General features: G+C 40.7%; 1 protein-coding gene across 5 annotated transcripts in view; it reads right to left on the minus strand.

The window, feature by feature from the left end:
• Positions 1-130: 130 nt before the first annotated feature.
• LOC117547044 (KAT8 regulatory NSL complex subunit 1-like) overlaps positions 131-15,251 on the minus strand; it is a 41,174-nt gene continuing 26,053 nt past the window's right edge. For 3 of the 5 annotated variants that reach the window (XM_034217493.1, XM_034217492.1, XM_034217494.1), the window contains 10 exons: positions 15,024-15,159; positions 12,175-12,343; positions 11,579-11,734; positions 10,792-10,983; positions 9,687-9,826; positions 7,528-7,652; positions 7,351-7,408; positions 5,601-5,713; positions 2,258-2,510; positions 131-1,760 (listed from right to left, as the gene is read on the minus strand). In XM_034217493.1, the coding sequence (XP_034073384.1) occupies positions 1,557-1,760; positions 2,258-2,510; positions 5,601-5,713; positions 7,351-7,408; positions 7,528-7,652; positions 9,687-9,826; positions 10,792-10,983; positions 11,579-11,734; positions 12,175-12,343; positions 15,024-15,159 (1,546 nt within the window). In that variant the 3' untranslated portion in view covers positions 131-1,556. The remainder of the gene's footprint in view (positions 1,761-2,257; positions 2,511-5,600; positions 5,714-7,350; positions 7,409-7,527; positions 7,653-9,686; positions 9,827-10,791; positions 10,984-11,578; positions 11,735-12,174; positions 12,344-15,023; positions 15,160-15,251) is intronic. The other 2 variants (XM_034217496.1, XM_034217495.1) reach the window with 2 other exon arrangements.

Genomic DNA, 15,251 nt, shown 5'->3' on the forward strand with positions numbered 1-15,251 from the left:
GTTAGCAGATGTTTCTAATGATACACATTTGTAACTATTAAATGTTAAAAGATTAACAGTGACTGAGTGAAAGTGGGAGTGATTTCTGACAATTGTCACACTTAAAGGACTTGAGGCCAGACCAATAACGCCAAGTTAAACATAAATGTTTTAATGGTACTATTTACAAAAAAGAAAAAACAATTCTGCTTTTTGATTAGGTTAACTGCTGCAACAATCAAACAGGTACATTGACATCTTGCTTAAACTACAAAAGAAAAAAACAGTGATTGAATGGCTGTGGCATTAAAAGGAGGTGTAAAATGAAAAAACAACCATAGTTTTTTTTTGCATAGCAATTAGTTACTTAAGGTGGGGGGAGGAGAAGGGGGGGGGCAAGAATAGTGTGGTTGTGATGGTGGTGGGGGGGTGGCAAAAAACAATGACCCATCTGGCAATGGAGTAGTCTAATCAGAGTGAATCTATTACACAGCAGAAAAATATTCCCTTAAATTGAAAAACCTGAGCTCGGGGTGGTGGGGGGGGGCTTTTAGCTGCTACATTTGAAATGATTGCAAGAGGGAAAAAAGAGGAAGGGGGGGGGGGTTGTGTTATTTCTTTATTTTGCCACATTTTTCTAATACAGCAACGACTGTACGAAGAGTGAAACCAGCAGATGGAACAATCACCCCCCGCCGCTTGTTTCTTTAAGGACATCTTACTGTGATAAGACTAACATGAGCATGTTTACTTTTAGCATGCAGCAGCGCTTTATTTCTGTACGGGCGAGTGCTCAAAAGACACCCCCGGCCTGTCTATGCCACCACCCTCTTTAACAAAAGAAGAAAAAAAGAACAGAGACAGCGGGGCGAGACGAGGAGCCGGACTCTCTCCAAAAAGAGACCGTAGAAAGGAATGATTTACTGTTACGCAGGAACAGACAGAACACGTACAAATAAAACATGTCAGGAATGAAAAAACAAACAAAGAAAAAAAAGCAAAAACCAACAAAACTAGACTTGGCAGTTGGAGAAGTGCTCTGGTGATTTCAGGCGACCTCTAGTGGGAGAAGAGGGGAACCACATCTCAAATGTACCTGTTTATTTGGATGAGGAGGAGAAAGGAGAAGGGGATTTTTTCTTGTTTTGTAATTTGTCACTCCACTAAAAATGTACATGGGAAATACAAGCAAACTAGTCAATAGAAAACACCCTTTGGCCATATTTTGAGGAGTCCGCTACATAGTGCGCTACAAGTGTACACGCGACATATGAAACACCACTAAGCCCCCATGTACATTGTTCAGCCTACTACAGAAAACATTTTTTGTAACGTGTTGTTTTATACTTTTTTTTTTTTACATTTATCCTTTTTTTTCCTGTGACAAAAACAAGTGTAGGGAAAGGCTTCTATCTCCATAATGTTCACTAAAAACTGTGAAAAGTATTAGACTGATGTTTGAATATCAAACAACAGGAACCCATTTAATATCTTTTATTCTGGTTTGAGGTTCTGCTTGTTAATGCCAGAGAGGAGCTGTGGGGCGGGAGGGGGCGGGGCCGCAGCCTGTCAGTCATTCATCGGTGGGCGGCGGAGGCCGCCTTGAGTTTGGAGCCGCCGTCCTCGTCGCAGGGCGGTTCCATGTCGTCCGAATCCAGCCGCCCGTAGGCTGTTGCCCGGCAACCTGAGATGGTGCGGATCCGCGGCCTGATGTCGCTCTCTGGCTCCAGCTCGGGGTCCGCCGGCATGGGGAAGCCGCGGCGCTCCCACGGCGCCACCGTCTGGAAACATCAACATCGAACATTAAACATAGAGTCAAATCTATACTTTTTTTCCCTACAATTATTATTATGAACTGGCTTACACTTACTAAGTCATTATAGCCAGATAACTGATGATTTAAAACCACATTGTTTCAATATTTTAAATCATCAATAGTCAACCTTACAATGTTAGCACGTTATAGATATCATGGTATTGGGTCGAAATAGCGTGATATCCTGATTCTCTCCATATCCAACAGCCCTTTATGTCCATTCATCTCATGTTCATGTTCAGCATGGAGAACTACCACACCCTCATTTCAATCCACTGCAGGTTTGTTTTGTCCTATCATCATTTCAAAATGTTAATTGAACCGGTGACTTGAATCTCACATGATAAACAATATTCTTGGTGTAAAAACCTTATAAACTAACTATTTAGGGATTGGATCATTTTGAAGCGCTTCTAACAGGAAGCAGATGTCTGCCCCCTGCTGGAGGGGGGGGGTACGTACCCTCTCCTCGAAGGTGAAGTCGGGCGTGGAGCAGCGCGTGTCCTCGCTGGACAGTAGCCGGTGGGAGTCCCTGGAGCAGGGTGTGTGGGGGTTGGAGGCCGTGTCGGGACTGGGGGGGCTCATGGGGGAGGGCATGTAGCTGTAGTCGTGGAGCATGGGGCAGTGGCCGGGGTCCGGAGAGGCCGGCTGGGGGGTGGGAGGGTTGGTCCCGCACAGCAGAGGGGTGGTGCGCCCGTCAACAGACTTATACGACCTGAGGGGGGAGAGGTGAGGTCACACATTCAGTCTTCTTTGTATTGTTTCCCGTCTGATATTATGTAAAGCGTCTTTGAGCATTAGGGAGAGCGCTACAACATTCCCATGTAGTAGTATTATTATTCACAACAGGAAGATGAGCCACTGAAGAAGGGCTGTACATTCTGTGTTTTACTTTTGAAGCTTCTTTTGAGGCGTTTGAATAAAGCCTCTGTTGTCTGTCATCATCGCCTTAAAATAAGAAGATTCCATGAACAAATCCTCCGTTTCAAGGAAGTGATTCATCGCATTCAATTATTTTTGTACACTCCCAAACTGAGTTACTCTACCATCCTTCTACAGTCATCACCATTTTTGATAATGACCTTTTTAAAAATGACCTTTTCTGTACGACTTCAGTCATTCACTGTAATAGTGTTGGAGACATTTGTAGCTATTGTGGTTATATACATGTCGGTTTTTTTTGTTCTGTTACATTAACATACAACAAATCCTGAATGAAGCTCAGGACTATCGTGTGTGTGTGTGTGTGTGTGTGTGTGTGTGTGTGTGTGTGTGTGTGTGTCAGGGTTCTTACACTTTTTCCAAAGTCAAATTCAAGCACTTTTCAAGGTGCATTTTCCAGCTTTTCAAGCATCTTACAGCTGTTGTAAATTACATATTTATATACACATACTCAAATGATTATTTCCCTACCTCACATTAAATCAGATGTTCTTTATGCTATAAACAACCAAATGTGTGTTTCGTGATAGCCTTCTACACGAGGATGAACAATTAAAGAAAAGAAAACTAAGTTTAATATTTCAAAAGGAGTGACCTGTACGTAGACTGGGCCTCCCATCTAACCTGGCTGAGCCGATATACAACAATCAGCCAAATAACTTTTCAATACATTATTGATTACTATTTTTGAGGTACTTTTAGGTTGGCAGTGAACATAAGTCAGAGGTACATGGTGTACTTTTATTCCACTACATGTATTTAATACCTTCAGTTACTTCACAGATCTGGATGAATGATGTGAAATCTAATCAAGTGTTAAATCTTTAGTTCCACCTGGAGTAAATCCACCAGCTACCCTGCAGTAAAGTCATTCAAACTAGCTGCACCTTTACCAGCTTTGAGAACACTTTCATGATCAATCATTATAAAACATATCATATATATTATTCTGAAATAAACCAATCTGCACAATGACTACTTTTACTGTCGCTACTTTCACTATATTTTGATGAGAATACTTTTCTACTTTCACTTGAGGAACATTTTGAATGCAGGACTTTTACTGTAACAGAGTATTCCTACACTCTGGTACTTCTACTTTTACTCAAGTACAATATCTGAGTACTTGTACTTTTACTCAAGTACAATATCTGAGTACTTATTCCACCTCTGGTAGCGTATTAGCCTGAATTGTAGCCACAAAATCACGCAGAGCTGCATAAAAATAGACTCACAATGGTAACAAGTGGAAAATAATATTTACAAATGTGTACAATGATTTGTAGGTAATGCTGACCACTCAAGACACCTGACTTATACATCTTCAAAGGAAGACTGTGTTCATTCTACAATTACATGGGGTTAAAGCAAAATGTAGTTTTACTTGTATAATACTTCAATTTCATATAAAAGCCTGTTTCTAAAAGTATCAACCATAGTGACCCGGTCAAATCCTCAGTTTATAATTTATAACAACATACTCAAATATAGTCACAAAATAAATGTAATCTATTGATTCGTGTTCACCAACACGATTTTCCCCTTTTTTTCGTGACACACACAACGATTTAAAAAAAAAATATTTCTATTGGTAGTATGTTTCGTGCCTGCGTCTTTTTGTCCGTTCGGGTCTTGGAAGACCGGAAGCTGTGTGGTTCATAAAAACATGTTCTTACTCAATATCAAGCCACGATTATTGTTTTTATTTTAAATCGTATAATGTCGGGCTTTTTTTGCCATCTGTGAGGAAAAGAAATGGAGCTCAGAGCAGTTTGTTTTCATCTGTTTTTAAATAAACAAAGTCTTGGCTTTCAGAATATTAAACTTGTTTCGGCAAATTCAGATGATAAATATAACTTTGAAGCTTCGGCATAATTACGAGCGAAGAATGGAGTAACTTGACGTACAGGCATAACAGCCGGTGTTTCTTGTGAGTATTTCCCCGGTACACAAACACAATACACACAAATGCAAAAATACACAAACACACACACACACACACACTCGCGAGCTTCCCCCAGACCAGTAATACAAACGAAACTGTGTCTTCGGGTCAATGTGACTGATTTCGAGAGAGCAAGTTACATTTGGTTTAGGCACGAAACATACTACCAGTAGAAATACATTGCTTTTAAAATCGTTCTGTGTCGAATCAATAGATTATATTTCGTGACTATAACACGAAATGCCGTGAGACTGGGTTGAATTACAACAATGAGTGCTTCATCCTCTGAACACCACAGGATGGCGACTGTAACGCACATATTAACATAGGTATGCTCCTCTGAAATGATTGTCCCCTGCAATTATTATTATTATCCCTCATCGAGTTCGCTATTCAGCTAGCTAACATTAGCTTAAACAAACGTAACATGCAACGTTAGCCTAATCTAAAATGCTCTTCTGCGGCGTACCTTTCATGTGGCTCGTCAGCGCAGACTCTCCCATCGTTATTTTTGCAAACTTTGCAGGAGGCTACTCATGGGCTTGACCCTCGTTTTAGCCATGGCTTGTATTTGTCTTCTGCTAGCCAACGCTCGTTTGAAACTGCAACCTCCTGGCACACTGTCATCTATCACTCTCATCAGAATGCCCAGGTCACACGCAACACAAACACTTGCAGGTCACGCCCATAGCGCGGGAAGGTGCAGCGGAGCTGTTTTATGTAGAAGCGAAGCAATTAAGCTCGCTCTGACTTCTTTATTTTCTTTGAATCTAAATCACAATTTCAAGCACTTTATCCCAAATTTAAACACCATTCCCAAAATTCAAGCACTTTTCAAACCTTGAAAACACCTCGTACAATTTCAAGCATTTTCAAGGATTTCCAGCACCCGTGGGAACCCTGGTGTGTGTTACTGACCTGCTGCCTCTCCTCTTGGCCGGGGCCAGGGCCATCCATGTCCAGCGGGATCGCTCCTGGTCCTCGTGGGGCTGGTGGTGCACGGTGAAGGCGGCGTCCGTCAGGTCCTCCACCTGCAGACACACACAGAAACACACCATCAGGACAGAGACATGTGCCAACCACTACTTTGATAACTGATCAATAATGTAAACACCCTCTGGTTTGACCTTGCCATGTTCCTGCAAGGATCACCGAGTTCAATTCAAGACTTTAAGAGTCCTGTTGATACAAAATTGAAGGCATGTTGTGAAAGTATAAAATAAAGAAAACCAGCAGGGATAATGAGTAATTATTTTTAATTAAAACTAGCACTTTATTCCCTCAGTCATTCCTAGGAAATATTAGCAATAATTTCAATTTTAATTAAAATGTGAAGGTTAGACCCCGCAGCAAAATGGAAAAAATATTTCAGACCTTTGTTCATCTTTTGAGGGAACTGATAAATAATTGAAGTCAATCCTGACTAGTTGTCTTGGCTCATTTTTAGATTTTGATTATTGTGGAAGGCCAATTGGTATTTTAACTTTTTACACATTTTCAAGAAAAACATATTTTTATTGAAAACTATTGGTCTAATACATGTCTCCTTTTACACTTTGTTGCAACAGGGCATGTTTTTTTTTTTTTTTGAGGGAAATAGTTTTTTTTTAAGCTGTTGTTGGCCTGTGGAAAAATGTAATCATAAGAAATGACTCCGGAAAATCTGCAGATAGAGCCATAAGAAATGACTCTGCAGATAGAGCCATAAGAAATGACTCTGCAGATAGAGCCATAAGAAATGACTCTGCAGATAGAGCCATAAGAAATGACTCTGCAGATAGAGCCATAAGAAATGACTCTGCAGATAGAGCCATAAGAAATGAATGCAACTGATTATTTAATGTTTAATGTTGTTTTTATAGGCAATAATTTAAGCTTTGTTAGTTCCAGGTTTAATATGTGCAATAAGTTCATTTCAATACGTTTTTACAATAAATATTGAACCAGTCCGGTCCTCGACTAGTACCCATCCATCCATCTTCTCCCGCTTATCCGTGGTCGGGTCGCGGGGGTAGCAGTTCCTACTACTACTAGTACCCATTTTTTTATTTTGGCCCACTGTGTATTTGAGTTTGACACCCCTGGTCTAATAGCTGCTTTGACCACCAGGTGTCACTGTTTGGTCTCTGCCACACAGTGTATCTGAGTAAAAGCACATGTGCTATTGTGTATTAAACAGGGAACACAACATTATTTCTCAGAAAGCATCTGCAGATTTTTAACCCTTTGATCTCTGGGATAGAAAATACCTACCATTTACTATTTGTATGTATCTTAAAATACTTTATATCACTGAAATGAATGTACAACATAGGCTAATAGGTATTGGCAGATTTAAAGCCACAAATAATGGATGAGTATTAAACCATTTTTTACTCTGAAATAATTACCATTTTACATTTTTGACACAACTGCATGTAACATAGCAAAATGAAATCAACAAAAGCACTGCTGCGAAAGACAGTAGCCTTAGCTTCATGATTTAAACATAATTAATGCTCTAGCTCTTATTTTTAGATTGATTTAAAGAGGATTGTGCAAACTAGCACCCATGGCCTCCCGTGGGAGCTGTGTTTTCCAAGGGTGAGTCATATGGCACAGGTAAACAGATGTCTAATGAAGGATCTGCTAAATAAACATCACATGGAACACAGCAGTGGACCCTTACCTCCCGTTCATCCTCCTCCTCAGTGATGGACTGAGAGAAGATGTCCACTGATCGCCACCTGAGCACACAGAGGAATACATGTGAGTGCAGAGAAACCAGCAGTATACAAAGCACTGGAGGAGGAAGGGTTGTGTCAGAGCAAACAGACCCCAGGTCAGCCCTCCTGCAGGCAGTTACCTGGGGGTGAGGATCTCTTTGTACTGCAGCTTCTCCACCCTGGTGGTGGCAGCCACTGACATGGGGATTACGATGTTGTTGATGTCAAAAGAGCTTTCACCTCGCCTCCTCTTGATTGGCTGCTGCTGGAACAAAGGAGCACATATAGTATGAGGAATACAAATACAAATATGACTTATATGAACACAGGGCCAAATCAGGATATCTGTGACAATATTCACTTTTTAGATAATTGGTTCACCTGTTACAGCTTTAAGAGTGTAAGAGGAGGCCGTTTGCAGACATTTTGTTGAAAGAAGAAACTCCCTCTGGAGGGAACTTTGGGATTGTAGCCTCTGCAGACCAATAACATGCACTAAAACCTATATAACACACTACAGGAAATGGAAAAACCCCAACAAAAACATAATAGTGTAACTTTTAATATGGGCACACGGTATTGACTCCTAGGTTCTAAAAACTAAAAAGTCCAGAATTAGAAACACGGTAATTAACATGTTAAACCCCGAGCCTGTTTTTCAGGTTTCAGGCTCGAAAATGACATTCCCAGAACAAATGACCATATCTTCCCTTCTAAAAGGGTTAAATTAATAACCTTTTTTCTCAAAGTAATGATAAACCTGTGAGTTGGATGTAGAAAAGTCAGATTCAATATAGATGTTTTTTATTTTAAAGAAAATTCAGATTGAACATGGTAAAAAACTGTAAATTATAGTGTCCGTCCAAAAAATATTTTGTACTTATAGTGAAAACTAACCTTGGATGATGGGTTAGTAGACTAAAAGCTTTAGGAATCCAAAGTACAACATATAATAAGTACCCTGTATCAAGATTGATGCAAAACAAGTGATATTTGACCTTTTTAGACAGATTTAGCAAAAAAAACCCTCTTCTGGGGCCATTTGGGTGGATTTTCCATATCTCTGGCCCCCCTTGCTCGATTTTGACATGTGACATCTCTTTCTGACAGTCAGAGCCAATGGAATCGAGGGGAACTCCCACATAGTCCTTATTTGGTCATGTGTATGTGTGAGACTGCTGCATTGCCGAGACCGGAAGCAGCAGCTAGCTGTGGTGGCTACCATTAGCAGCTAGCATTTACTCTCCGATTTTTACATTAAAATGGAATTATGGATTATAAATTCAATCAGTTTTTTATACATGGACGTTAAGAACCTATGGATTAACAGATTCAGCCGCGTTTTTTCTCATTTTAATGCCATTGAACACGTACTTTGATCAGATTGACGGCTACTTGTGAGACGATCTCCCTAGAAGCTTCGTAAAGGTACGTGTTGTGATGACTGTATTTGCTTCCCCTGTCGCGAGTCCGGATCACTCAGTGATGATACTATATACCTACATAATCTATGGAGTCTCAGCTTTAATCGGATATATTGTATGTGCAGCTATGATAAGTAATAAGGGTACTTTTATCTTGAGTTCTGTGCCAATGTCCGTTAGCATTTTTCGCTCAGGGGTAATTTAGATGCTTCTTGTGAGACTTGTGTTTTGTTTTGGTAAACATGGTTTGTATCGGCAGTTAGCTGAGATTATTTCCGTTAATCTGGTATAACACATTAATAGGTTCTTAAATATTAAGATCCCCTGAGACACAGTATCGTGAAAAAAAAGACCCAGGGTCCCCGCCGGCGGGGACCTTCGGGCTTAACAGGTTAAGAGCCGAAACAACTGTGTAGATATAACGTGAAACAAAAAGCAAAGGGAATAACTTTGCTTAACCTGTACATTATTGTCCAGATCAGCCATCCCTACAGTGTTACTGTTTCAGTTAGACAGGTCTACATGTTGTTGTCACTAGGCAGGTCTGTTCTAACGGATGTCAACCTCTCAGTACCCTCTGAGTGTCTGACAGTTGTTCTGCTACAGTAACCACCAGTACTTTCAGTTTCATTTGTTTTGCAAACTTACTCACTTCCTCATAATATTGCATGTCGACAATGTGTTCATGATACTAGGCTGCATTCTTTAACTTGATCATATTCTGTCATTTGAAGACTCCACATTTTCACAAGCAGAGAATTCCCAAAAGGCTGTGTCATGGCGCTCTGATAGTTTCGCTCATTTTGAAACTGAAAGACTGAAACTTCATGATGTCCCAGTTCATATCAGATAACAGGAAAATAAGTGTTCCTTACAGGCGTGCTCTGGACGCCCAGCGGCGTGGAGTTCTCTGAGGACGTGGACAGCTGCCGGATGAGGGGGCTGTGGAGGGACGAGTGCATGGTGGCCAGGGTCGGGCAGGGGCTGCTCGAGTCCAGGAAGAGTTTAGGGGAGGCTGCGGGACAGAGAGAGAGAGAGAGAGAGAGACAGAGAGAGAGAGAGAGAGAGAGAGAGAGGTTAGATCAGTGCTCAGTGTCCTTAAGCAACTACAATTCCCTGTAATAAGATAACATCAATATCACATTCAAAGAGAGAAGATTAGGGCTGTACCGAAAACATTTTTTGTAACGCTAATGTGTAGATTAATTCTTAATGGCACATCTTTCCATCGTGTACAAAGCCGGTAATTATACACAGTTGTAGTTCACGTTTAAGCTAGACTGATATTATTAGAATGAACAATTTAAAGAATTAAATTCCGAATCGAAATGCCAAAAGATGGTTGGAATCACTTCAAAATTATTAACAAAATAAAATATTCAGCTTCAAGCTGCATTTGTTGGCGTTCAGCCTGTCATTCATTTGTGCTATGTATGCCCTCCTGATGGTTATTTAACCACAATAGCAACAATATAATTTGGCTCTAAACATATTATGGTGAATTATTGTTTAGGGCTGTGGCTCAGTGGGATAGTGCGCTGATCATCAGATCAGGGGAGCCGGACCCCCGCTGCAGACAACATGCCGTTGTGTCCTTGGGCAAGGCACTTCACCCTATGTGTAATATGTAATGTAAAGCGCTTTGAGCACTTGTAAAAGTCTCATTATGTAACTGCATTTCTATTTGGGAAAGGTCATTGATGTACTTATTAATGACCCGGTGAGTCATATTCATTAAAGAAAGTTACAAAAAAGACAAATTCATTTAATTCGATGTATCACTTTGTTAAAATTAAGGACTCAACTTTTGAATTTGGTTTAGGGTTTAAACCTGATCAAATATGACGTCAGAGAGTAGAGCTTCATACGAACCCTGAATAGAAGCTTAGGATGTAAAAAAGTCATTTGGTACAGCCCTACTTCAATTGATTAGTGCCACTGATATAATAGTGTTAGACAGTTCATCTGTTAGAGACTCACTGTCGGTCCGGTCCAGAGAGTGCTCTCTTAATCTCTTCCGGCTGTAGTTCTTGTCGTAGGGCACCAAGTGTGGGCTGGAGAGGCCCTGCAGACGCTCCGCCTTGTACACCTGTGAGCTGCTGCCCCCCCCACTGCTGTCCACCGGCCTCAGCTTCTCAGCACGGTTCTTATAGTGGCCGAGTCCTGCAACACCAGCAGACAGCACACACCATCGTTAGACAGAGCAGACCTGAGACCCCAGATTAATGAGATACTACAAAAGAAAATGCAAATAAAGCTACAGCAGACCTGTAACAACATAGGTTGCTACTACTGGAGCTGGGCTAAAAAAGCAGCAGCCAATCACATAGCTGCCTCTGCCATGTGGTATTGTGAAATTGTTACTGGGAATAAAACAGCTGGAATAAAAGATAAACAAGCTGCAATTGACTGTTATTGTGGAAGAAAGAACATTTCATCATAATGATTCGAGTTTGGAGAATTTCTATTTTATGGCGATAGATATTTTCTACTTAACTGATTTTTTAAATCATTTATTTTAATACAACACTTTATTTAAATAAAACATGTCTGGCTCTTAAAGCAAGTACATGTTAGATGTTAGGGGTTTTTAAAGGATCCCTAAAGTTCTTATTGTGGTTAAATATGTGTCGGTTTCTTTAAGAAATAAAAAATCCTGTTATTATTTTATCATTAAATCTTAAACAATTCTGGCTCTTATATTTAGGTCGTTTAATTTCAAAAGGGATATGAGAGAACCTTAGGCCTCTTCATTATTTGTACTTACTGACTGCCATGAGTGAGTTGGTGAACTTGTGCTTCTCTTTGGACGAGGACAGCTTGTGTTTGAGGGAGAGCTTCTTCAGTGGTTTGCTCCTCTCCAGCGACTTGGTCTGCCACTGGCTCTTCATCACCTGCTGCAGACGTAGGCCTATACACACGTCTGAGGGACAGGTAAACAGAAGAGATTTAAGTATACACTGAGTTTTCAGTGGATTAGCAGTTCACAAAAGGCGTGCAACATTTATATTTTAACCACAGGCATGAGCTAATGCCAAATACACTATTGTGTGATGGTTGCAAATCAACTTTGTCTCAATTATTTATCAACAAAGCAAATTCCTTAATAATGACATGGACGCTTTGATTTGTATAAATTCAGATTGATGTAGGGAAGACGAGTTTCTTCTGGTAGTTAAGATCCAGTTCTGAGAATACAACAATTATACGGGGGCATATGGCATTTTTTAGGAAATGTAGTCTTTTCTAGGCACTTCCTGAGGAGAAGTCTCTCTACGGCCACTCCTTGTTTGTCTTCCCCTCGAGATGTAAAGAAGGAAATGACAGCGTAAACTCTTTCGAGGCGAGGAGCCCGGCACTGACCGTCAGGGAAGGAGAGGATGGGGTGGACGCCAAGATCCAGTCTCGACAGGCGCTCCAGGGTGGGCTGCTCGTACTGAGGGTCCTCTCTGGGGGTGGGCCAGCCACCACACATCGCACAGCTGCTGGGGTTCACCCTGCAGCTACACTGGACACAGCTGCTTTTCTGCGCCTGGAAACCATGTCGCAAACCATGTCACGCTCAACTGTAAACACTCATGATTCAACTTTAGGTACGACGAGTAGGATTTGAGATTTACAGTTTGTGTCGCACTTATTGTAAGCTAAATGCAATGTAATGTAATACACAACACTGAAAGCTGGCAATGGTCTATGCCAGGGGTGGGGAACCTTTTTCCTCTAAAGGGCCATTTCAATTTTTTCAACATCCTCCGAGGGCCGTACAAATTATTGACCTCTGCTTAAAAATACTAAAATCACAGCCCATTAATTTCTTCTTTCTTTCATGCTGTGCAAAGAAAAAGCAACCTCTTAATCCAGATATCTTACCATGACTCGCGCATGCATGCACGTGCACGGTTGTGGCATGACCACCCAAACAGAAAGATATGGACACAAGATGTGTGCAAATGTATTTAGTTTCCTATCCATGTGGACATGATTTAAGTGGAGGGGGACCTAACCTAACTAAATGTTGAAGTTAAAAGCATCAATCTGGTGCACTTTGAGAGCAACATTAAGAGATCTATGGATACAGCTCCACACCCAGATGAAATAGAACTGCAAGCAGATTTCTTTTTCTTTATGGATATTTTACAAATCACTCCCCTTTTAAACTGTATTATTTTTATTTTACTGTCATATAGCATTTTATATAGTAGTTTACTTTATTCTCTTATTTTTTGATAACTATAATGATCATATAAAGATGTGCCTTTACCTCACTGGTTGTAGAAAAAGCTTCTTATATTCGTTAGCATAGCTAGCTAACCAGATGCTAATAACAACATTGACTGTATGATCAGTATGACAGATGAACAGATCACCACTGGGCTTTCAACTAAAGACACAGACACGCAGAAACTGCAGCATGTGTACGGCTCCTTATGGGTTCTGACATTTTTGAAGTGCCGGAGCGACGTTCTGGTGCTCTCCGTCAGAACTGCACCCCTGTCAGACGAGACATATACCACGTGATGACACGTTAGGCTCGTGTTGTGTTCAAGGACCCTGGCCTTGGCCAGGAAAAACAGGCACTCGCTTGTTTCATTCTTTTACGGTCTAGATTTCTTACATTTTTTTCTTTTTTGCGTGATTTTATAAATTACCTCGAGGGCCGTACCAAATGGTCTCGCGGGCCGTATACGGCCCGGGGGCCGGAGGTTCCCCACCCCTGGTCTATGCAGATACACACATCGATACACACTTCTGTTCGGTCATAAGTGATGGTTGAGAGATTATATGTATTGTAAGGAAATCCTACTCATTGTACCTTAAACACATCTTTTTAAGTACTTATTTTTCAGTGAGATACGTATTTAAGTATTCTTTCATAAATAGTCACTCCAAGCTCTGGAGTGCACAATTTGGACCGTTCCTAAACTAGGAGCACTGTTGGAATATACAGTTTGGATATGAAGAGCAGCAAAATGACTTTTTAATAAAACATGTAGCTGGCTGACTAGCTTACATTTTTCTAAATCCTAAAAGAAGTAGGGATTTGGTTGTAGTCTACGAGCTGTAGGGTCTCATCATAGTTGTCTCTTACATCATCGTCCTCAATGATAAGCAAGGCACCACATTTTTTGTAATATACATCTAAGTAGGAGTTATGCTTTTAAACTAACTTGTTCAATAGTCAATTTAGAAATAGGACACTCGAACAACAACACTCTTTTTGGTATTTAGAGGGCAAATTGAATAAACAAACGCATCCAAAAATATAAAACACTACAGGAGCCATTAGCGTCATGGTGACAGTAGTTGTATTTACAAGAAATGGTTCTAATTTGAGTTTTCTACTTGGTACTAACACGCAGACTAGTTTAAGATGTCCTGTCCTAGAACTATGAATGACTATAACTGGAACAATGTGATTGCACTTCTTACTGCAGCAATGGAAGATGTAAGCAATCAGCACACACAAGACATTTGTACATTAACACATTTCCTGACTTAATGTCCCACAGAACCCCAGGACACCTTTTTGTTCCGGGGAAAACTATGAACAATCGGCCCATGTTTCTTTTTTCATCATCTAAAACTTGTGAGTCGTCACAAGGGTTATTTCCCTTCTTTGTTGTTTGGCCTAGTTTTTTCACAAGTCAGCCAGCCGGCTCTAGTTTACGCAGCTATTGGGTTACAAACCAAGGAACTAATCAGTGAGTGCATAACGCACGAGAATAAAAGCCCACTTCATTCCTCTCAGAAAACTAAATATTTAACGTCTTCCCTTCAATTTTAGTAACAATCCTATTTATAAAAACACATCTCCTCAGTTTCTTTAGGGTGAAAGCATTGCGCAATCTAAGGGCGAGGAACTTGCTTCAAGCACTGAATCTATCCCAATGTTACGCAGGCCTTTAGGCACAATTGATCTGAAAATGTTCAAAATGGCAATGTTGAAAACCCAATTGCAGTAAGCGCAATATTTGGTAAAGTAATTGAAAATACCATTTTGAATGAGGTATTAAGTCTCGAGCCTAGAATCTCCTTGTTTGGTAAATATTCTCTTAATCACATCATGATGTTTTTCAATGATTAAGTGAGTCATGGTTCCAAAATGAATTCCCTCTGATATTGCAAATCACGTCACGATTGCAATACGAGTCGAATGAATCCCATTTAGTAATCCTTGTATGTAAGCATGTACAAACAGACGGTGGGCTCACCTTGCCGTTGAGGTTGGGCACCGTGTTGGGCTGAATGAGCCTCCGTCTCCGGCAGCTGACGAGCGGTCGTGTACGCGCAGCCACACACGAGCTGTCGTAGGCTGACGGCGGCTTGGTGTCCGCACTCTCTGCCATCCTGAACCAAGACAACACACGGAGGGGAATTAGGCCAAAGATCTTACACATTTGATCTGAAGTGACAACTGAGTTCATTCACACATTTGAAAA

This window comes from Gymnodraco acuticeps, unplaced genomic scaffold, assembly GCF_902827175.1.
Source record: "Gymnodraco acuticeps unplaced genomic scaffold, fGymAcu1.1, whole genome shotgun sequence".
Taxonomy (NCBI): domain Eukaryota; kingdom Metazoa; phylum Chordata; class Actinopteri; order Perciformes; family Bathydraconidae; genus Gymnodraco; species Gymnodraco acuticeps.